Raw genomic sequence first — 25,720 nt, 5'->3', positions numbered from 1 at the left:
AATAGCACAATTTGGTACAGATAGTGAAGATACAGAGTCTATCCTCATACACTTCATTATTATGTATTATTTTCATTGTGGCTGACTTCTCTTTTCATGTAAGCAGCAATTCCCATCATATTAATTAGTCTTATATTAACAATTCTTTTAGTTCAAACTGCTACAGCATCCTACAATGGCAATAACCACTGGAAATAATGATGCCTCTCCTATGAAAAAAATCTTGGTACTCTCACTTTTATTCTGTTTTGTGTAAATAGTGCCCTTATATCTTTTGTTAAAAGAAACCTTCACAGTCGTGACAGTTACTTTAATAATATTTATAAAACAACAAGTGTTCTTTGAGAATATTAATGCCTACTGACTTGCTGTGGATGTACATCATATACAATACTTCTGCCCTCCCCCCCCCCCCCCCCCCGCCCCCTCTCCCACATTTTTACAAAGTGCCCAATAACTCTAAATTTTTGCATGAGTACAAGTCACAAAATTTTTACATAATGTACTCCTACACGACAAATAATAGTCTTTACTTTTTTAAATTGGATTCAAAAAAGCCTCGCTCATATAATGCAAGAATTCTGTCGCTCATATAATGCAAGAATTCTGAAGACCAGGTATTGTTATCTTCCTTGTCTCCTATACTTTTACTAGTGTTCACTTGTAAAATAATGTTAAAATGATAGTATGCATTGTTTAAGAATTGAAGATGAAGACAATACAGTAACCATCTACAGAACCAATAGCTTATATAGCTGATCAACAAAAAATAAGATAACTTTCTTTCACCGCCACATGAAGAATAAAGTGTAAAGTAGCACAACCACAAATGAAAGCATCTCCAGTAAGAAGAGAGAAATAGAAGAAAAACATGTTAGTGAGGATCAGTGTAACAGAAGATTTTATTAAAAGTTAAACTAGAAAAAGACAATCAAAAATTAAAATTGCTGGACAGATAGGGAATAAAGACTGTACTTACTAAATACACACTGTATTTTGACTAATAACAATAAACAACAAATCAAAATTATTCTTTACTTTCTGGAAGAAAAGGTTTACAGGGCAGCCAAATGAAAGCATGACTTGTGAAAAAAGCGAGTAAATTGTTTAGTATTTTGAAATTAATTGCCATAGATGTTAATACAGCTATCCCACTGTGAGAAAATATGGTCAAAGCCTTCATGGAAGAATGTTTGCAGCTGCCTATGGAACCCAGGTATGCACTTCTTCATCCAAAGCAAATTGAAGGTCATGAATGTCTTTCTTCAGGGCTTCAAAAAAATGGATCTCACTTGGGGAGATATTGGGACTGTATGGAGGATGTGTAAGGGCTTCCCAGTGAAACTTCTACAGTGTATTTGAAATAATCTTGGCAACATGTTTGTGAGCATTATCCTGCAACAGAATGGCACTGCTTTGAGTACACTGCAGAAATTTTGCTGCAGTGACCTTATACATTCTCCATACAGACCCTGTCTTGCCCCATGCAATTTCCTTATTTCTGGAGCCCTCAAGAAAGAAATTGTGGCCGTTGATTTGCTTTGGATGAAAAGGTTCACACATGGACACAATCACAGTTCTGTTGGCAATCGCAAACATTTTTCCATAATGGCATTGACCATCTTGTCTCACAATGGAATAAGTGTATGAACAGTTATGACAATCACTTTTGAAATAATAAACAGTTTACTTACTTTTTTCCCATGTGTCTTGGTCTCATCTGACTGCCCCTTATACATTCTTCAAGTCAAAACAATACAGGAAAAGATGTAAAAGAACACGAAAATGAATTCTGGATCATGAATGAAGAGACATGCACACACAAAATGTGAAAACCATGAAGAAAATATTATTTCTGAATGGTAGTTGAGACAAGAAAATAAAGTATACACAATGAAGGTGCCATAAAAAAGAAATAAAATAAAAAAGAACCTTCAAACATTGAACTTTGCAACATGCATTCATCCATTAATTGTCTGTGTCTGTGAATTAGACTATATTACTTACATTTGAAATACAAAGCATTTACAACAAATGCATCCCTAATGATTATGCTTGAGAATGAAAATATGCCCGTGCCTCATCTCATTTTAGACTGCAAGGACAATGAGAACATATTTAAAAAAACTCTTGGAGTGACAATATTCAGTATATTTTACAAGTTTTGAGGATAAGAGTGTGCATTCTTCAGGAAGTACAGTACTACTAATAGTGGAAATTTCTTGATTATTCCCATGCAGTTAATAAATAGCACAGGTATCCAGATATTGTACTGTTATTCATAATGCAGTAAAGTGTTTTATGTAAGAAATGTACAAAATAATAATTGAGTAGATTTGCACACACAATGTTTTTCAGATGACATTGAAAGCAAGTTATAAATGTAAACAGTTATCTTTGCTGGGAACGATACACAGCAGTTTAATTACTTTGTGATTCTGTTCAATAAAATACATGTTGTTGTACTACAACAGAGTCTATGCAGTCTGTATTTGTTTATGTTTCCTATGTTTCCAGTTAAATAAAAATGTAAACTATTTTGTTTTTTTTAGTTCATTATGCACTCTACTTATAAGTGAAAGCAAAATATTTTACACAGCTGACAGCAATACACAAACATTAACACATGAAGCACAACATTAATGGTCAGTTTGAGGACACTGCAAGGACTAGGGAAAGGATAATAAGTGAAAGAGGTCAACCAAACTGCACCCAACCATATACAGGCAGCGTGCACTCAGCAGTTTATTCCCTCTACCCAGAAATTTAAATTAAAAGCAGAGACTCTTTGCTTATCCACTCTGTCAGAATCTCTGACCTCTCAGACATTTGCATCCATTCACGATAGTTGATGACCCCTTCCACAGGCGGGCTAACAGACAGGCCCGATCGATCCACCCCGGAACCGGGCACCTCCGGCTTGGGGAGCAGGAAGGTAATTCGCGACCGAGGTGGGTCTTCGGGAGTCCTTGCACTGTGAAGAAAGTATTGCGTGCAACTGACTAAACACAACAGACAGTGCAGGAAAGGTAAAGGGTTTCCAGATGTACCATGCATGTGTTAAGTGCCTTCTACATTTAGCATGTATTTACAGACCTTTTTTTTATAAAATCACTTTTATTACTCTGCAATCAAGATTTGCTATGACAGTATTAGAGTTACAGGAAACTAGAAGAATAAAGTATAGTACTTACATTGATTACAGAACACAGTGTACTAGAACCATTCAAAAATTACATTTTTTCAAATTATTGACGATATAATTTGATGAAGTGCAAAACTGTGTATCGTCAGAGAAAAGCTATACAAATAAAGTCTATTACATGCAGTTAAAGTATTCAGCAGAAATCAGTATGAGTGAAGTGATACACACTCATTACATTAATACACCATTTCTTTTTACTCCTTCTTTCCAAAATGTCTACAGTTAACTGTGCTTAATATGTACATGTTAACAGTTTTAAGATTACAACTTTCATAGCAAAAATGATGCATGTATAAGTGTTTCAATTCATGCAAGTCCCATTATAAAATTAGAATAGCATTCCAGATTTCAGTACATGAAGGTGGTGAAAAGATTCTGGCATCACTGTTGTTATTGGCACTTTCCTTATTTTTAACAAAAACCTATTTCTACAAACAATTGAAAACTCTTAAAAACAGCAATAATACAGGTGAACACCACCATACACTAACTAGTTGCCCTGCAATTCACTTGTCACTTCTGTCCAGTAGTCTGGTTAAAAACAGAAGCATTGTTTACCAGATGAACTGAGATGAAAAACCACTGGTAAATTGGAACGATTTTGAACTCAAAAGTAGTCAAATAGTAAAATGTTTACTTGATTGTCACATTTAACAGACATTAATGATGACTGATAGCTATCCAAAACGAATTCAAAATAAATACACTGTCTGAGAGTGTCTCGACATCAGCTGTGTTAGGTACAGATATAGAAACCTATTATATCTATGTCAGTGAAATATTGCACTTGACAGTTCATGTTATGTTAAGTTAGGTTGGCTATAGTGCAATAGCGATACTGCAAGAGCTGACTCTACACACACACACACACACACACACACACACATATACACACACACACACAGCAGACAATATGGATTTCCTTTCCATCTAGTAAATGTAAGCTACTGAATAATGACAGTGTACATAAGAATTCATTTTTGAGTTGCTACCACAATGACAGCAAATAAACAACCTTCCTGCAGACCCTACAGTGGAAACACTTTTCGCCACCAATCTTACCAATCAGACTCAACCTAAGATCAATACTGAACTCTCCTTCAACATGCAAACTAACCTTACCTCCACAGAAAGAACCACAATCCACTATCTAGAAACTGCTTCTGACCTTATAATCCTACCTGCTGACAAAGGCTCCACCACTATTGTTTTGAACCGCAAGTAATACGCTAGCTGTCAAATTCATCTACCTACAAACCCTGCCACATTGACCCCATTCCAGAAATCCAGTAGGATCTACAGTCTCTGTGCAAATCCTTCGGCCCATCCCACAACCTCTCCCCAGAGTCCATCTCTCTCCTCATTCCTACCACTCCCTGCATCCCTGTCCCACATTACCTACAAACCAATCCAAGGTACAGCTATGAACACGTGAATGGCACCATCCTATGCCAACCTATTCATGGGCCATCTAGAGGAAGCTTTCATAAATCCCCAGAATCCCAAAACCCTCACCTGGTTCAGGTTCACTGATGCCATCTTTGTAATCTGAATTGAGGGTGAGGACACACACATCAACACCTTCTCCCCCACTCCGTTCACCTTGTGCTACTAAATGCAACAAACCACTTTCCTCAATGTTGATATCCACCTCAAAGGTGCATACATCAGTACCTCCATCTGTATCAAACCTACCAACCACCAGCAATACCTCCACTTCGACAGCTGCCACCTATTCCCCACCAAGAAGTCCCTTCCATAAAGCCCAGCCACCCGTGGCCATCGCATCTCCAGTGATGAATCGTCCCTTGAAGTATACTGAGGGTCTCATGGAGGCCTTCACAGACCATAATTACCCTCCCAACTTTGCACAAAAACAGATCTCTCATGGCCAACTCTCAGGTCGCCCACCACCTCCCACAGTCCCACCATTCAGCCACACAGGAGCATTCCCCTAGTGACTCAGTACCACCCAGGACTGGAGCAACTGAATCACATTCTCTCCCAGGGTTTTGACTATGTCTCATTGTGCCCTGAAATAAGGAATGTCCTACCTACTTCCCTTCCCACTCCTCCCACTGTGGTATTCTGCCACCCAACGAACCTACACAATATCCTTGTCCATTCCTACACAGCCTCTGTTCCCAATCCCTTGCCTCATGGCTCATATCCTTGTAATAGACCTAGATGAAAGACCTGTCTCATACATCAACCCATCACCATCTACTCCAGTCCAGTCACAAGCATAACCTCTCCCATCAAAGGCAGGGCTACCTAAGAAACCAGTCATGTGATCTACAAGTAAGCTGAACCACTGTGCTGCATTCTATGTGGCCTGACAAACAACAAGCTGTCTGTCCACATGAATGGCCATAGACAAACTGTGACCAAGAAATGGCTGGACCACTCTGTTGCTGAGCACATTACCCAACATGACATTCTTCATTTCAATGACTGCTTCACAGCCTGTGCCATCTGGATCCTTCCCAGCAACACCAGCTTTTCTGAAATGCGCAGGAAATCACGCTGCAATATATCCTATGTTTCCGTAACACTCCTGGCCTCAACCTTCATTAGTCACTGCCCTTACCCATCTAGCCCTTTCCCTGTTCCCATTCCAGCATTAAAGAGCCCTCATTCCACCAATGCACCCACATTCTTTTCACTTCTCTCCTTTTCTGCTACTATCCTGCCCCCACCCCCATTCTCTGTTTAACCTCCAGACTGCACCTAGCTGCCCTATCCTTTCTCCACTTCTTCCCTGTATGCTTCCACAAGCAACACTTTATCATACCCCATCCCTACTCTGCTATCCTTCTCCCTCCCCACCCCAGCCTCCTCCTTACTCCACCATCCGGTTGCCTCTCCCATCATGCAGTGCTGCTCGCAGTCTGGCCTCAGCAGTCAGAGACCATGGTTGTGTGTGTGTGTGTGTGTAATTTGTGTCTACATGTGTGTGTGTGTGTGTGTGTGTGTGTTTTGTCTATTGCTGTTGTAGGCCTAGTTTGGCTGAAAGCTCACTTCCAAACATCTTTTTGTTGTACCTATCTGTGACTCATCATCTCTGCTATATGATGACTAGCAACTACCCTTATCTTGGATTTTCCATTGTTTGATTCAACCACATAATACTATAGGGATAGACACGAAGCCCACGCCTACCACAGTAGTACAAGTTTATATGCCAACTAGCTCTGCAGATGATGAAGAAATTGAAGAAATGTATGATGAAATAAAAGAAATTATTCAGATAGTGAAGGGAGACGAAAATTTAATAGTCATGGGTGACTGGAATTCGGTAGTAGGAAAAGGGAGAGAAGGAAACGTAGTAGGTGAATATGGATTGGGGGGAAGAAATGAAAGAGGAAGCCGCCTGGTAGAATTTTGCACAGAGCACAACTTAATCATAGCTAACACTTGGTTCAAGAAGCATAAAAGAAGGTTGTATACATGGAAAAAGCCTGGAGATACTGACAGGTTTCAGATAGATTATATAATGGTAAGACAGAGATTTAGGAACCAGGTTTTAAATTGTAAGACATTTCCAGGGACAGATGAGGACTCTGACCACAATCTATTGGTTATGAACTGTAGATTAAAACTGAAGAAACTGCAAAATGGTGGGAATTTAAGGAGATGGGACCTGGATAAACTGAAAGAAGCAGAGGTTGTACAGAGTTTCAAGGTGACCATAAGGGAACAATTGACAGGAATGGGGGAAAGAAATACAGTACAAGAAGAATGGGTAGCTTTGAGGGATGAAGTAGTGAAGACAGCAGAGGATCAAGTAGGTAAAAAGACGAAGGCTGCTAGAAATCCTTGGGTAACAGAAGAAATATTGAACATAATTCATGAAAGGAGAAAATATAAAAAAAATTCAAAATGGCTAAGCAGGGATGGCTAGAAGATAAATGTAAGGATGTAGAGGTTTGTCTCACCAGGGGTAAGATAGATACTGCCGACAGGAAAATTAAAGAGACCTTTGGAGAAAAGAGAACCACTAGTATGAATATCAAGAGCTCAGATGGAAACCCAGTTCCAAGCAAAGAAGGGAAAGCAGAAAGGTGGAAGGACTATATAGATGGTCTATACAAGGGTGATGTACTTGAGGACAATATTATGGAAATGGAAGAGGATGTAGATGAAGATGAAATTGGAGATATGATACTGCATGAAGAGTTTGACAGAACACTGAAAGACCTGAGTCGAAACAAGGCCCCAGGAGTAGACAACATTCCATTAGAACTACTGACAGCCCTGGAAGAGCCAGTCCTGACAAAACTCTACCATCTGGTGAGCAAGATATATGAGACTGGCGAAATACCCTCAGACTTCAAGAAGAATATAATAATTCCAATCCCAAAGAAAGCAGGTGTTGACAGATATGAAAATTACCGAACTATCAGTTTAATAAGTCACGGCTGCAAAATACTAAAACGAATTCTTTACAGACGAATGGAAAAACTAGTAGAAGTCAACCTCGGGGAAGATCAGTTTAGTTTCCATAGAAATATCGGAACACGTGAGGCAATACTGACCCTACGACTTATCTTAGAAGCTTGATTAAGCAAAGGCAAACCTATGTTTCTAGCATTTGTAGACTTAGAGAAAGCTTTTGACAATGTTGACTGGAATACTCTCTTTCGAATTCTGAAGGTGGCAGGGGCAAAATACAGGTAGCGAATGGCTGTTTACAATTTGTACAGAAACCAGATGGCAGTTATAAGAGTTGAGGGACACGAAAGGGAAGCAGTAGTTGGGAAGAGAGTGAGACAGGGTTGTAGCCTCTCCCCGATGTTATTCAATCTGTATATTGAGCAAGCAGTGAAGGAAACAAAAGAAAAATTTGGAGTAGGTATTAAAATCCATGGAGAAGAAATAATAACTTTGAGGTTTGCTGATGACATTGTAATTCTGTCAGAGACAGCAAAGGACTTGGAAGAGCAGTTGAACGGAATGGATAGTGTCTTGAAAGGAGGATATAAGATGAACATCAACAAAAGCAAAACGAGGATAATGGAATGTAGTCGAATTAAGTCGGGTGATGCTGAGGGAATTAGATTAGGAAATGAGACACTTAAAGTAGTAAAGGAGTTTTGCTATTTGGGGAGCAAAATAACTGATGATGGTTGAAGTAGAGAGGATATAAAATGTAGACTGGCAATGGCAAGTAAAGCGTTTCTGAAGAAGAGAAATTTGTTAACATCGAGTATAGATTTAAGTGTCAGGAAGTTGTTTCTGAAAGTATTTGTATGGAGTGTAGCCATGTACGGAAGTGAAACATGGACGATAAATAGTTTGGACAAGAAGAGAATAGAAGCTTTTGAAATGTGGTGCTACAGAAGAATGCAGAAGAATAGATGGGTAGATCACATAACTAATGAGGAGGTATTGAATAGGATTGGGGAGAAGAGAAATTTGTGGCACAACTTGACTAGGAGAAGGGATCGGTTGGTAGGACATGTTCTGAGGCATCAAGGGATCACCAATTTAGTATTGGAGGGAAGTGTGGAGGGTAAAAATCATAGAGGGAGACCAAGAGATGAATACACTAAGCAGATTCAGAAGGATGTAGGTTGCTGTAGGTACTGGGAGATGAAGAAGCTTGCACAGGATAGAGCAGCATGGAGGGCTGCATCAAACCAGTCTCTGGGCTGAAGACCACAACAACAGTGTTGTTACAAGAAAAGAAAAGCTTTCATATATAATATTTGTCTCTAAGATTAATAAGCTACAAGGGAAGCTAAGCTTTCACATATGATGTTGATTTTTTTATGTGTTTTACACTTTAAGATACATCACACAAATGTGCCCATAAAATGTTTAACACCGACATAAATCTCTGATCTTGTGAGCTCAAAATTCTTCTGAATGGCTTGTCGTCAAAGATTTGATTTTTAAATGAGAGTCAAATGCTCTGTGATTTAAGAAATACATTCTCGCACATAGTTCATCTTGGGTAATAGGAAATTTACTTCGAAACAGTATTTTTCAAACCACAATTTGCAATAAATAGATTTGTTCCAGCAGTTGCCAGTGTGTCAGATAAGAGACATCACCATGCTTGCACAGCTACGATGACGTAGGAAGCCCATATGTTCATATGTGTAAGACATTAAAAGATCTTAAATTATGTCATCAAAGAAACAAGACATCAGAGGATACTCCAAGAGCATTGAAATTTCGTGAATCATACTGAAATGAATAATTCGCCTTAAAGTGCTCATTCGTATATCCAGATTCTCAACGAAGTAGGCCTTGACCTGATATTAAGCTTTTCAGTGTGGTTTTTGGGAGTACCAGTACTGTTTTTTCTTATGTTTGGTTCTTTGTTATGGCATAATGCCATATGTGCTAGAAGATGAAAACGTGCACTTGAAATGCAGTGAACAGTTGAAACAAGCCAATAGTGTGGAATTAAACGCTTTGTCTCTAATAAATTGGCTGCCTCAGCGGAAAAGATAAATAAAAGGCAAATTTCTTTAACAAAGTGGCAAAAATAACTTCATTGTTCTGCAAGGCAATTAATGCCTGACTGTCAGAACGGCGGAAAAAAATAAAATCTGAAACTAATAACATATTTTAGCCTTCCACAATTATGTGAATGTATTTTAATTCACTTGATAACTCCCAGCCACAGAAATCACTGTTTTTTCATTTGACGTGAGAGCAGTAAATGAAGAGGAAACAGCAAAATCACTAAATGTAAACACGGATCATGTGGAGGCACACCTATCCCCCCCCACCACTACAAGTCAGACTGCTCTGTGCAGCAGCCCCGAATATACAATATTTCTAACCGGGGCAATACTAGATGGTTGTGTCCCACCCTCTGCCTGCCTCCCTAGAGCGTTTGAGACAGGACAGGGGGAAAAAAAAAAAATATATATATATATATATATATATATATATATATATATATATATATATATATATATATATATATATATAAACAAAAGTGCTGGCAGGTCGATAAACACACAAACATACACACAAGATTCTAGCTTTCGCAACCAACGGTTGCTTCATCAGGAAAGAGGGAAGGAGAGGGAAAGAGGGAAGGAGAGGGAAAGACGAAAGGATGTGGGTTTTAAGGGGGAGGGTAAGGAGTCATCCCAATCCCGGGAGTGGAAAGACTTACCTTAGGGGGAAAAAAGGACGGGTATACACTTGCACACACACACATATCCATCAGCACATACACAGACACAAGCAGACATTTGTAAAGGCAAAGAGTTTGGGCAGAGATGTCAGTCGAGGCGGAAGTAAAGAGGCAAAGATGTTGTTGAAAGACAGGTGAGGTATGAGCGGCGGCTACTTGAAATTAGCGGAGGTTGAGACCTGGCAGATAACGAGAAGGGAGGATATACTGAAGGGCAAGTTCCCATCTCCGGAGTTCTGACAGGTTGGTGTTAGTGGGAAGTATCCAGATAACCCGGACGGTGTAACACTGTGCCAAGATGTGCTGGCCGTGCACCAAGGCATGTTTAGCCACAGGGTGATCCTCATTACCAACAAACACTGTCTGCCTGTGTCTATTCATGTGAATGGACAGTTTGTTGCTGGTCATTCCCACATAGAAAGCTTCACAGTGTAGGCAGGTTAGTTGGTAAATCACGTGGGTGCTTTCACACGTGGCTCTGCCTTTGATCGTGTACACCTTCCAGGTTACAGGACTGTAGTAGCTGGTGGTGGGAGGGTGCATGGGACAGGTTTTACTCCGGGGGCGGTTACAAGGGTAGGAGCCAGAGGGTAGGGAAGGTGGTTTGGGGATTTCATAGGAATGAACTAAGAGGTTACAAAGGTTAGGTGGACGGCGGAAAGACACTCTTGGTGGAGTGGGGAGGATTTCATGAAGGATGGATCTCATTTCAGGGCAGGATTTGAGGAAGTCGTATCCCTGCTGGAGAGCCACATTCAGAGTCTGATCCAGTCCCGGAAAGTATCCTGTCACAAGTGGGGCACTTTTGTGGTTCTTCTGTGGGAGGTTCTGGGTTTGAGGGGATGAGGAAGTGGCTCTGGTTATTTGCTTCTGTACCAGGTCGGGAGGGTAGTTGCGGGATGCGAAAGCTGTTTTCAGGTTGTTGGTGTAATGGTTCAGGGATTCCGGACTGGAGCAGATTCGTTTGCCACGAAGACCTAGGCTGTAGGGAAGGGACCGTTTGATGTGGAATGGGTGGCAGCTGTCATAATGGAGGTACTGTTGCTTGTTGGTGGGTTTGATGTGGACGGACGTGTGAAGCTGGCCATTGGACAGATGGAGGTCATCGTCAAGGAAAGTGGCATGGGATTTGGAGTAGGACCAGGTGAATCTGATGGAACCAAAGGAGTTGAGGTTGGAGAGGAAATTCTGGATTTGTTCTTCACTGTGAGTCCAGATCATGAAGCTGTCATCAATAAATCTGTACCAAACTCTGGGTTGGCAGGCCTGGGTAACCAAGAAGGCTTCCTCTAAGCGACCCATGAATAGGTTGGCGTACGAGGGGGCCATCCTGGTACTCATGGCTGTTCCCTTTAATTGTTGGTATGTCCAGCCTTCAAAAGTGAAGAAGTTGTGGGTCAGGATGAAGCTGGCTAAGGTAATGAGGAAAGAGGTTTTATGTAGGGTGGCAGGTGATTGGCGTGAAAGGAAGTGCTCCATCGCAGCGAGGCCCTGGATGTGCGGAATATTTATGTATAAAGAAGTGGCATCAATGGTTACAAGGATGGTTTCCGGGGGTAACAGACTGGGTAAGGATTCCAGGCATTCGAGGAAGTGGTTGTTGTCTTTGATGAAGGATGGGAGACTGCATGCAACGGTTGAAGGTGTTGATCTACGTAGGCAGAAATACGTTCTGTGGGGGCTTGGTAACCAGCTACAATGGGACGGCATGGATGATTGGGTTTGTGAATTTTAGGAAGAAGGTAGAAGGTAGGGGTGCGGGGTGTCAGTGGGGTCAGGAGGTTGATGGAGTCAGGTGAAAGGTTTTGTAGGGGGCCCAAGGTTCTGAGGATTCCTTGAAGCTCCGCCTGGACATCAGAAATGGGATTACCTTGGCAAACTTTGTATGTGGTGTTGTCTGAAAGCTGATGCAGTCCCTCAGCCACATACTCCCGACGATCAAGTACCACGGTCGTGGAACCCTTGTCCGCCGGAAGAATGACGATGGATCGGTCAGCCTTCAGATCACGGATAGCCTGGGCTTCAGCAGTGGTGATGTTGGGAGTAGGCTTAAGGTTTTTTAAGAAGGACTGAGAGGCAAGGCTGGAAGTCAGAAATTCCTGGAAAGTTTGGTGAGGGTGATTTTGAGGAAGAGGAGGTGGGTCCCGCTGTGACGGAGGACGGAACTGTTCCAGGCAGGGTTCAATTTGGATAGTGTCTTGGGAAGTTGGATCATTAGGAGTAGGATTAGGATCATTTTTCTTCGTGGCAAAGTGATATTTCCAGCAGAGAGTACGGGTGTAGGACAGTAAATCTTTGACAAGAGCTGTTTGGTTGAATCTGGGAGTGGGGCTGAAGGTGAGGCCTTTGGATAGGACAGAGATTTCGGATTGGGAGAGAGGTTTGGAGGAAAGGTAAACTACTGAATTAGGGTGTTGTGGTTCCAGATTGTGTTGATTGGAATTTTGAGGTTTTGGAGGGAGTGGAGCTGGAAGTGGGAGATTGAGTAGATGGGAGAGACTGGGTCTGTGTACAATGAGAGGAGGTAGAGGTTTGCTGGAAAGGTTGTGAAGGGTGAGTGAGTTGCCTTTCCGGAGGTGGGAAACCAGGAGATTGGATAGTTTTTTAAGGTGGAGGGTGGCATGCTGTTCTAATTTGCGGTTGGCCTGTAGGAGGATGCTCTGAACAGCCGGTGTGGATGTGGGAGAGGAAAGATTGAGGACTTTTATTAAGGATAGGAGTTGACGGGTGCGTTCATTGGCTGAGTTGATGTGTAGGTGAAGGATTAGGTGGGTGAGGGCAATGGATTGTTCAGTTTGGAACTGGTATAGGGACTGATGGAAAGAAGGGTTGCAGCCAGAGATGGGAACTTTAAGTGTGAGGCCTTTGGGGGTAATGCCAAATGTCAGACAAGCCTCTTTCCACCTTCTAATACCATGTCACCCTCACAACACCCCCACAAAGACCCCATTAAGTTTTATTTACATTCCCTCCGCAAACATGCCTTCACCCTCTTTCCACCTTCTAATACCATGTCACCCTCACAACACCCCCACAACGACCCCATTAAGTTTTATTTACATTCCCTCCGCAAACATGCCTTCGCCCTCACTCCCATATTTTATTTTCTCAGGCTTGTCTGACATTTGGCATTACCCCCAAAGGCCTCACACTTAAAGTTCCCATCTCTGGCTGCAACCCGTCTTTCCATCAGTCCCTACACCAGTTCCAAACTGAAGCCAAGATGTGCTGGCCGTTCACGGCACAGTGTTACACCATCCGGGTTATCTGGATACTTCCCACTAACACCAACCTGTCAGAACTCCGGAGATGGGAACTTGCCCTTGAGCATATCCTCTCTTCTCGTTATCCGCCAGGCCTCAACCTCCGCTAATTTCAAGTTGCCGCCGCTCATACCTCACCTGTCTTTCAACAACATCTTTGCCTCTGTACTTCTGCCTCGACTGACATCTCTGCCAAAACTCTTTGCCTTTACAAATGTCTGCTTGTGACTGTGTATGTGTGGATGGATATGTGTGTGTGCGAGTGTATACCTGTCCTTTTTTCCCCCTAAGGTAAGTCTTTCCGCTCCCGGGATTGGAATGACTCCTTACCCTCTCCCTTAAAACCCACATCCTTTCGTCTTTCCCTCTCCTTCCCTCTTTCCTGATGAAGCAACCGTTGGTTGCGAAAGCTTGAATTTTGTGTGTATGTTTGTGTGTCTATTGACCTGTCAGCACTTTCATTTGGTAAGTCACATCATCTTTGTTTTTAGATATTTTTCCCATATATATATATATATATATATATAATAGAGGGAAACATTCCACGCGGGAAAAATATATTTAAAAACAAAGATGATGTGACTTACCATACGAAAGCGCTGGCAGGTCGATAGAAGCACAAACAGACACATACATACACACAAAATTCAAGCTTTCGCAACAAACTGTTGCCTCATCAGGAAAGAGGGAAGGAGCGGGAAAGACGAAAGGAAGGGGGTTTTAAGGGAGAGGGTAAGGGGTCATTCCAATCCCGGGAGCGGAAAGACTTACCTTAGGGGGAAAAAAGGACGGGTATACACTCGCACACACACATATCCATCCACACATATACAGACACAAGCAGACATATTTAAAGACAAAGAGTTTGCCCAAAGTCTTTGTCTTTATATATATATATGTATATATATATATATATATATATATATATATATATATATATATATATATATATATATATATATACATATATATAATGTTCATTTTGTAGCACACATCTTTCTGAAGAGTCTGATACATAAAACATATAACTTCAAGAAAATGGAAGACGTGTTATTTGGTCTTAAGTGTGCTAAAGTGCAGTGCCATGCGTTTTCACACAGCATTCTTCTAGCGCGTGTCACTGTATTTTGCACTGTGGAACTCAAATGTGTATATTTTGTAATGAATGCCATCAAACTATATTCAGGATAGTGGAAATTAAAATGTCCTGTGGTGACATTTATTCAGTCCTTGGCTCCTAGCATTTTGTTTCTGTCTAATCTTGCTATAGCTTTATATGGTGTGCTTTCCTCTCTTGTGAAAGAATCTATTACCTCTTCAAAATTTGTCAAACGTTTTGCTACATGAAAAATTGAAATGTCGTTGTCTAATACAGAAAAAGCTGTTAATACAAATAGTACCCAAGACTGGTGTGTTTTCTCCATCTGATTTCGTCTATTTTGTCACTGTCTACTAGGTAAAAGAAAATAGGCCTTTCTAATACTGCATCGATTGTAACACACGCCAAATATGTGAGACTGTTTTGGTAATAATGGTCATTTTTATAATAGGGCCGAATGCAATTCATGAAATACCAATATGAAATGCCTATTTGGCCTACTAAAAGCAAAAAGCTTGATGTTAGGAAATAGTTTCACATTTCATTCATGTGCTACAGTTTCTCAAGCATGTGATCGAAAAGTAGTAGTACGAAATTTTTGTATACATTTGGAATCATTATATTCTTCCACAATTTGTGTGTTGTCCCATTTCTTCTCCTTCCTCATTCTAACAATCTTCTCATCACTAATTCTGTAACTATTCCTACCACTGACAAAACTCATTCTCTGGTTAACTCCTACCAACCTGTCAGAATCATCGATTTAGTTATCCAGCGATTACTCTCCACTTACGCACTATTACATGTTCGTACAATGCATCTTCCATGCTACTCCCAGAAGAAAACTTAAGTGGCTGCTAGCTGGGGACTGTACAACTTGCCCTTTCTAGTGTAGCGATCTGCCCAAAAATTTTCTGTCAAAATTTCAATTTCTTGGATACACTGAGAAGATAATACTTAATCTTTCTTACCTGTTATTCCTGCTAGTTCTTTATTTCCACTCTGGTAGTCTGAATCTATGGACTTTGCAAGTAATTATAACATTTCTGGTCATTCACATACCCAATCAATCACATAAACAGACAGCAGTTGTTATTCACCCATTCGGCTTTATTCCACTCAGCTCGTATAGCCCCATCCCCTTTTGTCTGCAGGAAAGTTTATTTCTAGATGGGTTCCGCTGGCAGAGGCATTACATATACTATGCACGCATTCAAATATCAATTTATGATTCCTTCAGAAATCAACTTATAATGTGTTCAAAAGCCAACAGGGATGCCTTTCAAAATCATCAGAATAATTGATAGACCAACATGTGCCAGGTGCTAGGCACTTTGTGAAAGAAGATTTTTTTTTCCTCAAGAATAAGAATTTGCTGTCACAATATGCTCCTTTTCTAACAGGATTTTGGGTCCATCTAGCACTTTGTAAAGGAAACCCATACTTTTCAGCAAAATATTTAGTGATGTTTTCCCACCCCTGAATGCACATTTTCAACAGGATTTTGGGTCCCTAGTATTTGTAATGGAAACTGATACTTTTCAGTACAATTTTTAGTGATGTTTTCCCACCCCTGGAAATTTCACATTCTTTTAATGACACTATCAACTTTGCAATGTTATAATACTCTTTCCTGCTTTTGCAAGCATAAGTATGCCTGTGAACTGCATCAGTCTGGAAAGAAGCTAAGTTGGTGACAGGATAAAGCTGCTTTTTCTTCTTTCCAGGAGTTGCTAAAAATACATTATCTGATCCAGTCATCTCGGTATCGTTAAGCTCATATCTACATCTCTCAACTTTTGCACGAACATCCCCTTATTTACTACCATTCTTGCATTAATTCGAAGAGTTATTGAGATGTGTTCCACTACTTTATCAGCAAGAACTGACAGCTGTCCATATTCTTTCTCCTGTTTGTAAAACTCACGAGTTCTCCATAGTAACTCCAGTGCCTGGCAGTTTAGTGGCACACCTGGACACAAAGGATTATCACTAGAAGAACAAACTCTATTCTGTGGGATTTTCATGTATCAGAATTTTCTAAAGCAGAATTTAACACAAGCACACAGTAGAAATGAAACACAATGCACACTGTTTACGTACACACAAAACAAATCCAGCAACAATTGAGTTTTGACATCACAACCTAAAGCAATTTTATTGCACTGGGATGGGTTCATGTCCCATATCTGGCACCTCGGGCTTCCTGTTCTTCGCTTGTTAAACTGTTATACTGCCAACTTGAAATGCATATATCAAGTACAAAGTTTCTACACCTTGGTTTAGTACTACGGTATAGGTACATACACAGTATGACATATGGAAATTTGGGTCAGTCTTGGAGGTAGGCACAGATAGCCAAAGTGGTTGAGGTAGGCAATAAGTGGGAAATCCAGATTCAAGTCCAGTCTGGCAAAAATTTTCATATGTGACTAATAGGTACTATATCTATAGATGCCAAGATATTTGCAGTCAGTGAATTTATTTTGATGTAAAATGTTTCTCCTGTTGTCATTCGAACAATGTGGCAAGAATTTCTGACAAGACGTTTAGCAGCTAAAAGACTCAATTAGTGGATATGACACCTGGTTACCTGTGACATTTTCTGTTATGCACTTGAAAAAATACAATCACTGGAGGAGCACAGGAGGCTTCATGAAGGCAACTATCTATAGGTACTGATTATGTGCACCAATCACCACTAGATGCAGGGGAGAGTGCCTGCAGTCAGTATTTCGTCACTAAGTCGTGAATAAAGGATGGACCACTGTCTTTACATGTAAGTCCCAGTTTAGCTACCGCAGTGTCAGCAAAATATCTGGAGTGCATAAGAAGCTGGAATCTGTTGCTATCCATCAAACATCCATAAAAGGAATCCCTTAATATAAGAGAGTGTTTGTATGTGGTCTGCTTAGATCTCATAAAGCAAATATGGGCTGCTTCCAGGAAAGATTCTACTGTCTGTAGTATTCCTTTTAGGCCTTCCCTATCCTTAGAAGAAAGCTCTGAAGACAGAATGGCACTCACTTCATAGAGACACAACACATTAACAGCCTTACACGTCACTGTGAATGATGTATTCCTGCTCAGAATATCCACATTCAATACTAACAAAGCTTGTGTTATTCCAACCTGATTGTAGTATTCAAATAAAAGTTTGTTAGAGGGCCTATTTTACACAATGTCTATATAAATAGGTATTTTGTTTGAGAACAAATAGATTCTTTGAAACTTCCTACAGAGTAAATGGTGAGCCTGTGTGCCCATGAAAGGCACAACTGCCAGCTTTGTGTCCCAGTCCAGCACAAGGTTTAAATCTGCCAAGAAGTTTCAAATCAGTGCATATTCTGCTGCATAATGAAAATTCATTCTGAAATACATCCTTTTTATGTAACTGTGTTGGTATCTATTCTGTCTGTTATGGGTTGTGTTGTGAATACTGCTACTGGTATTCTAAACTAAAATGTTATAGCTTCTGAGTCAATCACAGTCTTTCCATTTGTACAATATACATGTTGGTAACCACACCATCATCAGCATATGAAATGCACTTATTGTGTTACTGCTCATAATAGAAATCAATCACAGTTTCTCATGGTAGTGGATAAATAATAATCTTGGAGTTGACACAAAACCTACAGAATTTTCATTTGGCACCATGTTTTCATGTTTATACTTTTAGCCCGAAGGTGTGCCTTCCACCCATCATGTGTGGAAATAATTCACAGAGGTCTATTTAATGAACTAGGGCTTCTTAAACTGATATTGCTGTACATCTTTTAAAATTTTTGGTTAACAGAATGAACTATGTAGAGAGGAGTAGCAGTGTCTATCCAACGAACATAAGGCTGAGTAACAATCTTTATATTGTATATGTAACCTTAGATCTGATCAAAACCCCAGTAAAGCTCTGCATATTACATTTTAAACAGACTTTTGCAACAGCTGAATGCTTTTAGTCACAAACTGACAATTTTCATATCCAAGTTGAAGGCTTTCCTGCTGGTGCACTATTGCTGTTATTTGCAGAGGTATTTTAGATCCTCTTACTTGAATAATGGGAATGGAATTCACTGAACTGAATGGAGTAGTGGACAATACTGTTTGTATATTGGTATGTCATGTCCACTTGATTAGGTTATGGTGGTTGTAGCTCAACAGAATGGCTTAAAAAGGGAGAAAAAACTTTTTGTGTCACTTTGGCTTGTCCCTAAATCCCGATTTGAGTTTTCTGTGGTTCTTTATAAACTATTCCATATGAATAACATGGCTGTTTTCAATGTGATTTTAATTCTAGAATGTGACACTTCAGGATTTTATGATTCAGAGTTTTTCCTCTTTTCTTAACAATTTCTGGATGTGTTGTGATGCACAATATGGCAGATTTCATCAACTTTGGTACATAACTGTTTTAATTATTGTTACACTGAAGAGCCAAAGAAACAGGTATGCCTGCCTAATGTCATGTAGGGCCCCCACAAGCATGCAGAAGTGCTGCAACATGACGTGGCATGGACTCAACTAATGTCTGAAGTATTGCTGGAGCGAACTGACACCATGAATCCTGCAGGGCTGTCCATAAATCTGTAAGACCACGAGGGGGTGGAGATCTCTTCTGAACAGCATGTTGCAAGCATCCCAGATATGCTCAATAATGTTCATGTCTGGGGAGTTTGGTGGACAGTGGAAGCGTTTAAACTCACAAGAGTGTTCCTGGAGCCACTCTGTAGCAATTCTGGATGTGTGGGGCGTCATATTATCCTGCTGCAATTACCTAAGCCCGTCAGAATGCACAATGGACATGAATGGATGTAGATGATCAGACAGGATACTTATGTACGTGTCACCTGTCAAGAGTCATATCTAGACGTATCAGGGGTCCCATGTCATTCCAATTGCACACACCCCACATCATTAAAGAGCATCCATCTGCTTGAACAGTCCCCTGTTGACATGCAAGGTCCATAGATTCATGAAGTTGTCTCTATACCCATACATGTCCATCCGCTCAATAAAATTTGAAACAAGGCTTGTCTGACCAGGCAACATGTTTCCAGTCATCAACAGTCCAGTGTTAGTGTTGACGGGCCCAGGCGAGGCCTTTGCTTCGTGTTGTGCAGTCATCAAGGGTACGCAAGTGGGTCTTCAGCTCCAAAAGCCAATATCGATGATGTTTGGTTGAATGGTACTCACGCTGACACTTACTGATGGGCCCAGCATTGAAACCTGTAGCAATTTGCAGAAGGGTTGCACTTCTGTCACGTTGAACGATTCTCTTCAGTCATCGTTGGTCCTGTTCTTGCAGGATCTTTTTCCGGCCCCAGCGATGTCAGAGACTTGATGTTTTACGAGATTCCTGATATTCACGCTACACTCATGAAATGTTCATACAGGAGAATCCTCACTTCATCGCTATCATGGAGATGCTGTGTCCCATCGCTCGTGGGCCGATTATAACATCACGTTCAAACTCACTTAAATCTTGATAACCTATCGTTGTAGCAGCAGTAACCAATCTAACAACTGCGCCAGATACGTGTTGTCTTATATAGGCATTGCTGACTGCAGCACCATATTCTGCTTGTTTACACATCTCTTTATTTTAATATGCATACCTATGCCAGTTTCTTTGGTGCTTCAGTGAATTTTGCAATTTTTCTTTGAATTACAGAAATCAATATAGCACGTTGATTACCAATTATACATATATGAAAGCTCATGTCTAAAATCATTTAAATATTTCATTTTATATTTTTAATCCTGACTTTTTACATATCTTGAATGCCCAAGGAGAACAAATTTGTACTAATACACTAATGGGGATCACAATAATACTAAAAATTTCTTACTTAAGCTCCATGGCACACAACAGAGAATGAAATAATTATTGCATGCGAATAGAAGGGCTGTCAGAAGAAGACCATGAGTATGCTACTTTTTGTGAAGAAGAAGAAGAAGAAGAAGCTTTGCCTCTAAATCAAGCAATCTACACATTTCTGTTGCTTGTGAAATAGTAGGATTGAAGTCAATACTGCAACTTACCATTATAAAATTTCTTTTATCTTAAACTGCAGAAACCAGCTGAAAGCTTACCTCATGTACTTTCGATGCTCATTGACAGGTACAAAGTACTCATCATATGGATCGTTTGCATAGGACTCTGCTGCTATGTCTGGCAGGTCATCTCCTCCTTCTTTCTTGATAGGAAGGCTACCAGCTGTTGTAGTATCAGCATCTCCATTGCCAGTAAATGGGTTCATATTCACAAGCTCTAGATTCACAGCTTCAGCAGCCACCTCTTTGTCTTTCGCACTTTTCCTGCGTTCCATGCTGTTCAGCTGCACCTAAAAAAAAAAGTAAATAATAATAATAATAATAAGGAGGATATAAGATGGATGATAAGATGAACATCAACAAAAGCAAAACAAGGATAATGGAATGTAGTCGAATTAAGTCAGGTGATGCTGTGGAATTAGATTAGGAAATGAGACACTTAAAGTAGTTTTGCTATTTGGGGAGCAAAATAACTAATGATGGTTGAAGTAGAGAGGATATAAAATGTAGACTGGCAATGGCAAGGAAAGCATTTCTGAAGAAGAGAAATTTGTTAACATTGAGTATAGATTTAAGTGTCAGGAAGCCATTTATGAAAATATTTGTATGGAAGTGAAACATGGATGATAAATAGTTTGGACAAGAAGAGAATAGAAGCTTTTGAAATGTGGTGCTACAGAAGAATGCTCAAGATTAGATGAGTAGATCACAGAACTAATGAGGAGGTATTCAATAGAATTGGGGAGAAGAGGAGTTTGTGGCACAACTTGACAAGAAGAAGGGACCGGTTGGTAGGACATGTTTTGAAGCATCAAGGGATCACAAATTTAGCATTGGAGGGCAGCGTGGAGGGTAAAAATCGTAGAGGGAGACCAAGAGATGAATACACTAAGCAGATTAAGAAGGATGTAGGTTGCAGTAAGTACTGGGAGTTGAAGAAGCTTGCACAGGACAGAGTAGCACGGAGAGCTGCATCAAACCAGTCTCAGGACTGAAGACCACAACAACAACAACAACAATTGATAGTTTCCTGTATATGGGAAAAGTAATGTAGTGAGAGGACAATGTCTGAAATGATTGGGCTTCATTTGGAAATGCATTAATTTAAGCGCAAAAGTGATGATGGTAACTACCTCCCTCAAAATAAATTCTGGACCACAGTACAACAGTTAACCCAACTCTTCCACTTTAGCTACTTTTATCTAACTTTATTTCCTTAATACATTTAGAAACACCAAGTATAAGAACCCACAGGAATGTGATCTTTGGGTAGAGAATTAGTGTATCTCTGGATTTGTTGCTACAATTTTGACTAAGATAAGATGTATTACAGGAAAGTTGTATAACATTGACCTGTTAAAACTGAACGAAAATTTAACAAAAGAGGAATAATAGAGTGGTAAATAAGTAACTCTTTTGTAAGTAAGCCAAATATGTAATACTTATCTCAGCATATAAAAGTAATAATCAGATGAGTATGTATTAAAAGAAAGATATAAGTAGTCATACATAAAATTCAAATTGCTTAAGGTAATTTTGATTCTCCATTGACTGTGTTTAGTCTACTAATATAATTTATTCAGTGCTTCAAAAGATTTAAAAGTGAGCAGGGAAGTGTCAGGGCACACTTTAGGGGTGTTGTACAGGCCATATCAAATGAGTCAGAAGACTGGAAAGAAAAGCCCATGCGCAAAAATCACAGAAGACAACTATGAAAATGTGTGATGCTGGCCCTTTCCCTTGAATGTCAACCTCATAATCTGTGCCAAGAAATGAGATGTGTGCCCTTACCTCAGTAAGAGTACCAACGACTCCTGGTGGCTGCTGCACAGTGGTGTTGAGGAATGGCCCGCCATTTACGCCATTGAGGTGGTGCTCATTGAAGCCACCGTTGGTCAGCTGCTGCAGCTGTGGTTGAGGTGGTGGTGGAGCAGGTCGGTGTGGTTCTGCACCAGATGTTGAAGTCGGCGTTGTGGCGCGGCCGCTGGCACTGCCATCATCATCCACGAAGCCCGGGTTGGAGACGCCACCTGAGCCCTTGGTGTCCACCTCGTCCTGAGACATATTGATAACCAATAGCGAGAAAAGTCTATGCCCGTCCTATCGAGTCATTGTATGGCTTTTTTCAACTATGCAATATTGTTACCAAATGTTTATAACTATAGATCAGTGTGGATGCAGTACACGATATCATAAAAATAATGTAATTCTGGTTTTGCCACGTAGTCTATTCATAGTGAATTTAGGAGGTGAATGGATTACATCTGCAATTTTGATGACATGATAGCTCACAGTAAATATCTGGTATTGCAGGTACATTACTGTATTTTGTTATAAGGGAACCATGGTATCCATTAGCATGTTTACATAATTATGATTTATTTTGTTTGTTACCCCAATGATCTTTGTTTCTGTAAAAACATCTTCACAAATGTTAAAAAGACTGTAAAACACAATCACCAGAATAGAGCTGGCTTCTCACAGGCACTTATGTACATATGTAACAGTGTGAATGTAAGTGAAAACATGAAGAACAACGTAAGTATCAGCTGTTCGAAAAGAAAGCCAATCATTCCACGTAAGTTGAGTATGTGACACAACCATCACTGTCAAACATTTCAAACTGTGAATTTTTGCTTATCCTAGGGCAGCTCACATGTAAACTCATACCCACGTATTTTGATACAAGTATGAAAGCACGTCTGGTGATGACAGTAAAATTCAAAACCAAAAACTGCAATTTTTCAGTAAGGTATACAAAATCAAACTGTGAGTGGTTGCAGCTGTACAGTACAAACATTCTGTTAGCAAAAGTGTGAGTGAATGGAAGAAGTTTGCAACCAGACAAAACAGATAGCACATGCCATCGACATTTACACTCTTTTGGAGATATTTTGAGTGCAACCTATATCTAAACTCCACAAGTCATATTATGGTGTAGTTGGAGGGTACTTTGTGTAGCGCACACTCCCCCCTCCCCCTTTTCCTGTGCCAATTGAAAATGGTACACGAGAAGGACAACTGTTGGTAAGCTCACAAGTGAGCCTGAATCTCTCCAATTTTAAGTCCAGTCTCATTTCTCAAGATATATGTAGGAGGAAGCAATATTTACTGACAATTTTTCTCAAGATATATGTAGGAGGAAGCAATATTTACTGGCAAGCTATTCTGTCACACGAAGTTTTTCTAGGCTATCTCTTTCGTTGATGAACTACACTTCCTGAGGATTCCTCCAATGAATTTCAGTCTAGCATTAGTACCAAAACGCAGTGCAATTAACAAATAATGTGTGAGAAACCCATCACACTGAACTGTATGAGATTAGTATCGGACTGGGTTAACATAACACAATTTATGTAATGATACACAGCCCATTTCTCTCAAGAAGCACTGTGCCGCCTGTCCCCACACTCCATGGGATATATGGGAGAGCAAAAGGTCTGCTGATGAGCAACGGTAAGCTACCAGATCGTCTCCTCTTACTGGCTGAATTTCATCAAAGAATGTTCCATCATCAGGTTTTGAACCACTCCCTCCAGAAAGACATTCACCTTGCTATTGCATGTTAAGGATTGTGGTTACTATAACATGTGGACTTCATTAGGATTCTTTCAATGAGTCTCATTCTAACACCTTCCCTCCCGGCAATTAGTGTTATGTGGTTGATGCACTTTATATAATCCCCATTTCCAGATATTTAAAGGATGTGACTGCTTCCAGTGGTTGTTCTGCAATCATGTAGTCATACAATAACGGATCCTTCTATCTATTTATGCGAAGAACATTACATTTGTTTATATTTAGGATGAACTACCAATGCTCGAATGAAGAGCAGATCCTATGCAGGTTTTCCTGCATTTTGCAGATATTTTCTAAGGTCGCTGCTTCTCTGCATACAACAGGATCATCCGCGATACACTGTAATGGCGGGAAGGGGGGGGGGGGTGGAGGGGGAGGGAGGGGTGGTAAGAAATCAATGCAGTTAAATCTGCAATGAGCCACTGGAGACAGTACGCACCTCATACCAAAATACTCAGGAAATGTGCCTAAACGAAATTTCGTCGGTTCGCCCCAATGCTGGAGAGCAGACGGCACTTACTTGGTTGATCATCATAACGATGCTGGACCTCTTGGTGTCGATCGTTGGCGGCGGGGGCGGCGGCGTGCTGGGGGGCGGCGGGGGCGGGTCGTGGTGGCGCGGCAGAGAGGCAGTGCTGGTGCTGTTGCTGCTGCCGCCGCTCGAGCAGCTGAGCTCGTCTTGGGCCTCCATGGCGGCGAAGTGCTCACGGCCGTGCGCTCATCGGTGCTCTGCAACAGAAGCGAGCCAGCTCTCAGAAGACGCTGCCCCGCCCTTGCGACACGGCGCAGCCACGCCGCTAGGGTGCCGCAATGTCACAGCTACCGCGGTTTAAGCTGTCGCTATTGCGGGACTACGACGAGCACTTCCCGCCACAATGATGGAAAATGAAATTTGAAGACCCTGAAGTAGTTGTGTAACAGTCACAAAGTTTGTTAGTCTACCACAATATTTTTGCACCTGGAAGTGAGTGTGCTTCTGTCGGCTTATCGCGAGTTTTTAACTGATATTTCACGAGGGCACGGTGAACCACTTGATAGTATATGTACAGCTGAACTGAAAACACTGACTGTGCGAAACTTTTCCATTAATCACCACTGTAAGGTCACAGTGTGTTTCCGATAGCGGCCACAGGAGGCAAAGTGCAAATAATATTTTGACTGTGCAGTAACTGCGTGCAGCAAGTATGTTGATGTGGCCATTTTCCGCAGCAATTACATATTTTTAACACTCTTTTATTGATTCAAACATCTTTTTATGACTGCACCCTTAATATTTATCTACGTTCCAGAGGGCTTTCGCCTTTTATATTAAGGCGTATTCAATGGATTTAATTCGGAATGATACAGTTTTGTTTTTA

General features: G+C 40.6%; 1 protein-coding gene across 1 annotated transcript in view; it reads right to left on the bottom strand.

Annotated features, from left to right (window-relative positions):
• The window catches only part of LOC126457280 (mucin-17-like), an 89,338-nt gene extending 64,383 nt beyond the window's left edge, over window positions 1-24,955 (bottom strand). Inside the window, exons 1-4 of the mRNA XM_050093446.1 lie at window positions 24,883-24,955; window positions 22,575-22,838; window positions 20,823-21,073; window positions 2,819-2,974 (exon numbers count right to left, since the gene is read on the bottom strand). Of these exons, the coding sequence (XP_049949403.1) occupies window positions 2,819-2,974; window positions 20,823-21,073; window positions 22,575-22,838; window positions 24,883-24,897 (686 nt within the window). The 5' untranslated portion in view covers window positions 24,898-24,955. The remainder of the gene's footprint in view (window positions 1-2,818; window positions 2,975-20,822; window positions 21,074-22,574; window positions 22,839-24,882) is intronic.
• Between the last annotated feature and the right edge of the window lie 765 nt (window positions 24,956-25,720).

This window comes from Schistocerca serialis, chromosome 2, assembly GCF_023864345.2.
Source record: "Schistocerca serialis cubense isolate TAMUIC-IGC-003099 chromosome 2, iqSchSeri2.2, whole genome shotgun sequence".
Taxonomy (NCBI): Eukaryota; Metazoa; Arthropoda; class Insecta; order Orthoptera; family Acrididae; genus Schistocerca; species Schistocerca serialis.
This window is presented reverse-complemented; position numbering and strand designations above follow the sequence as displayed.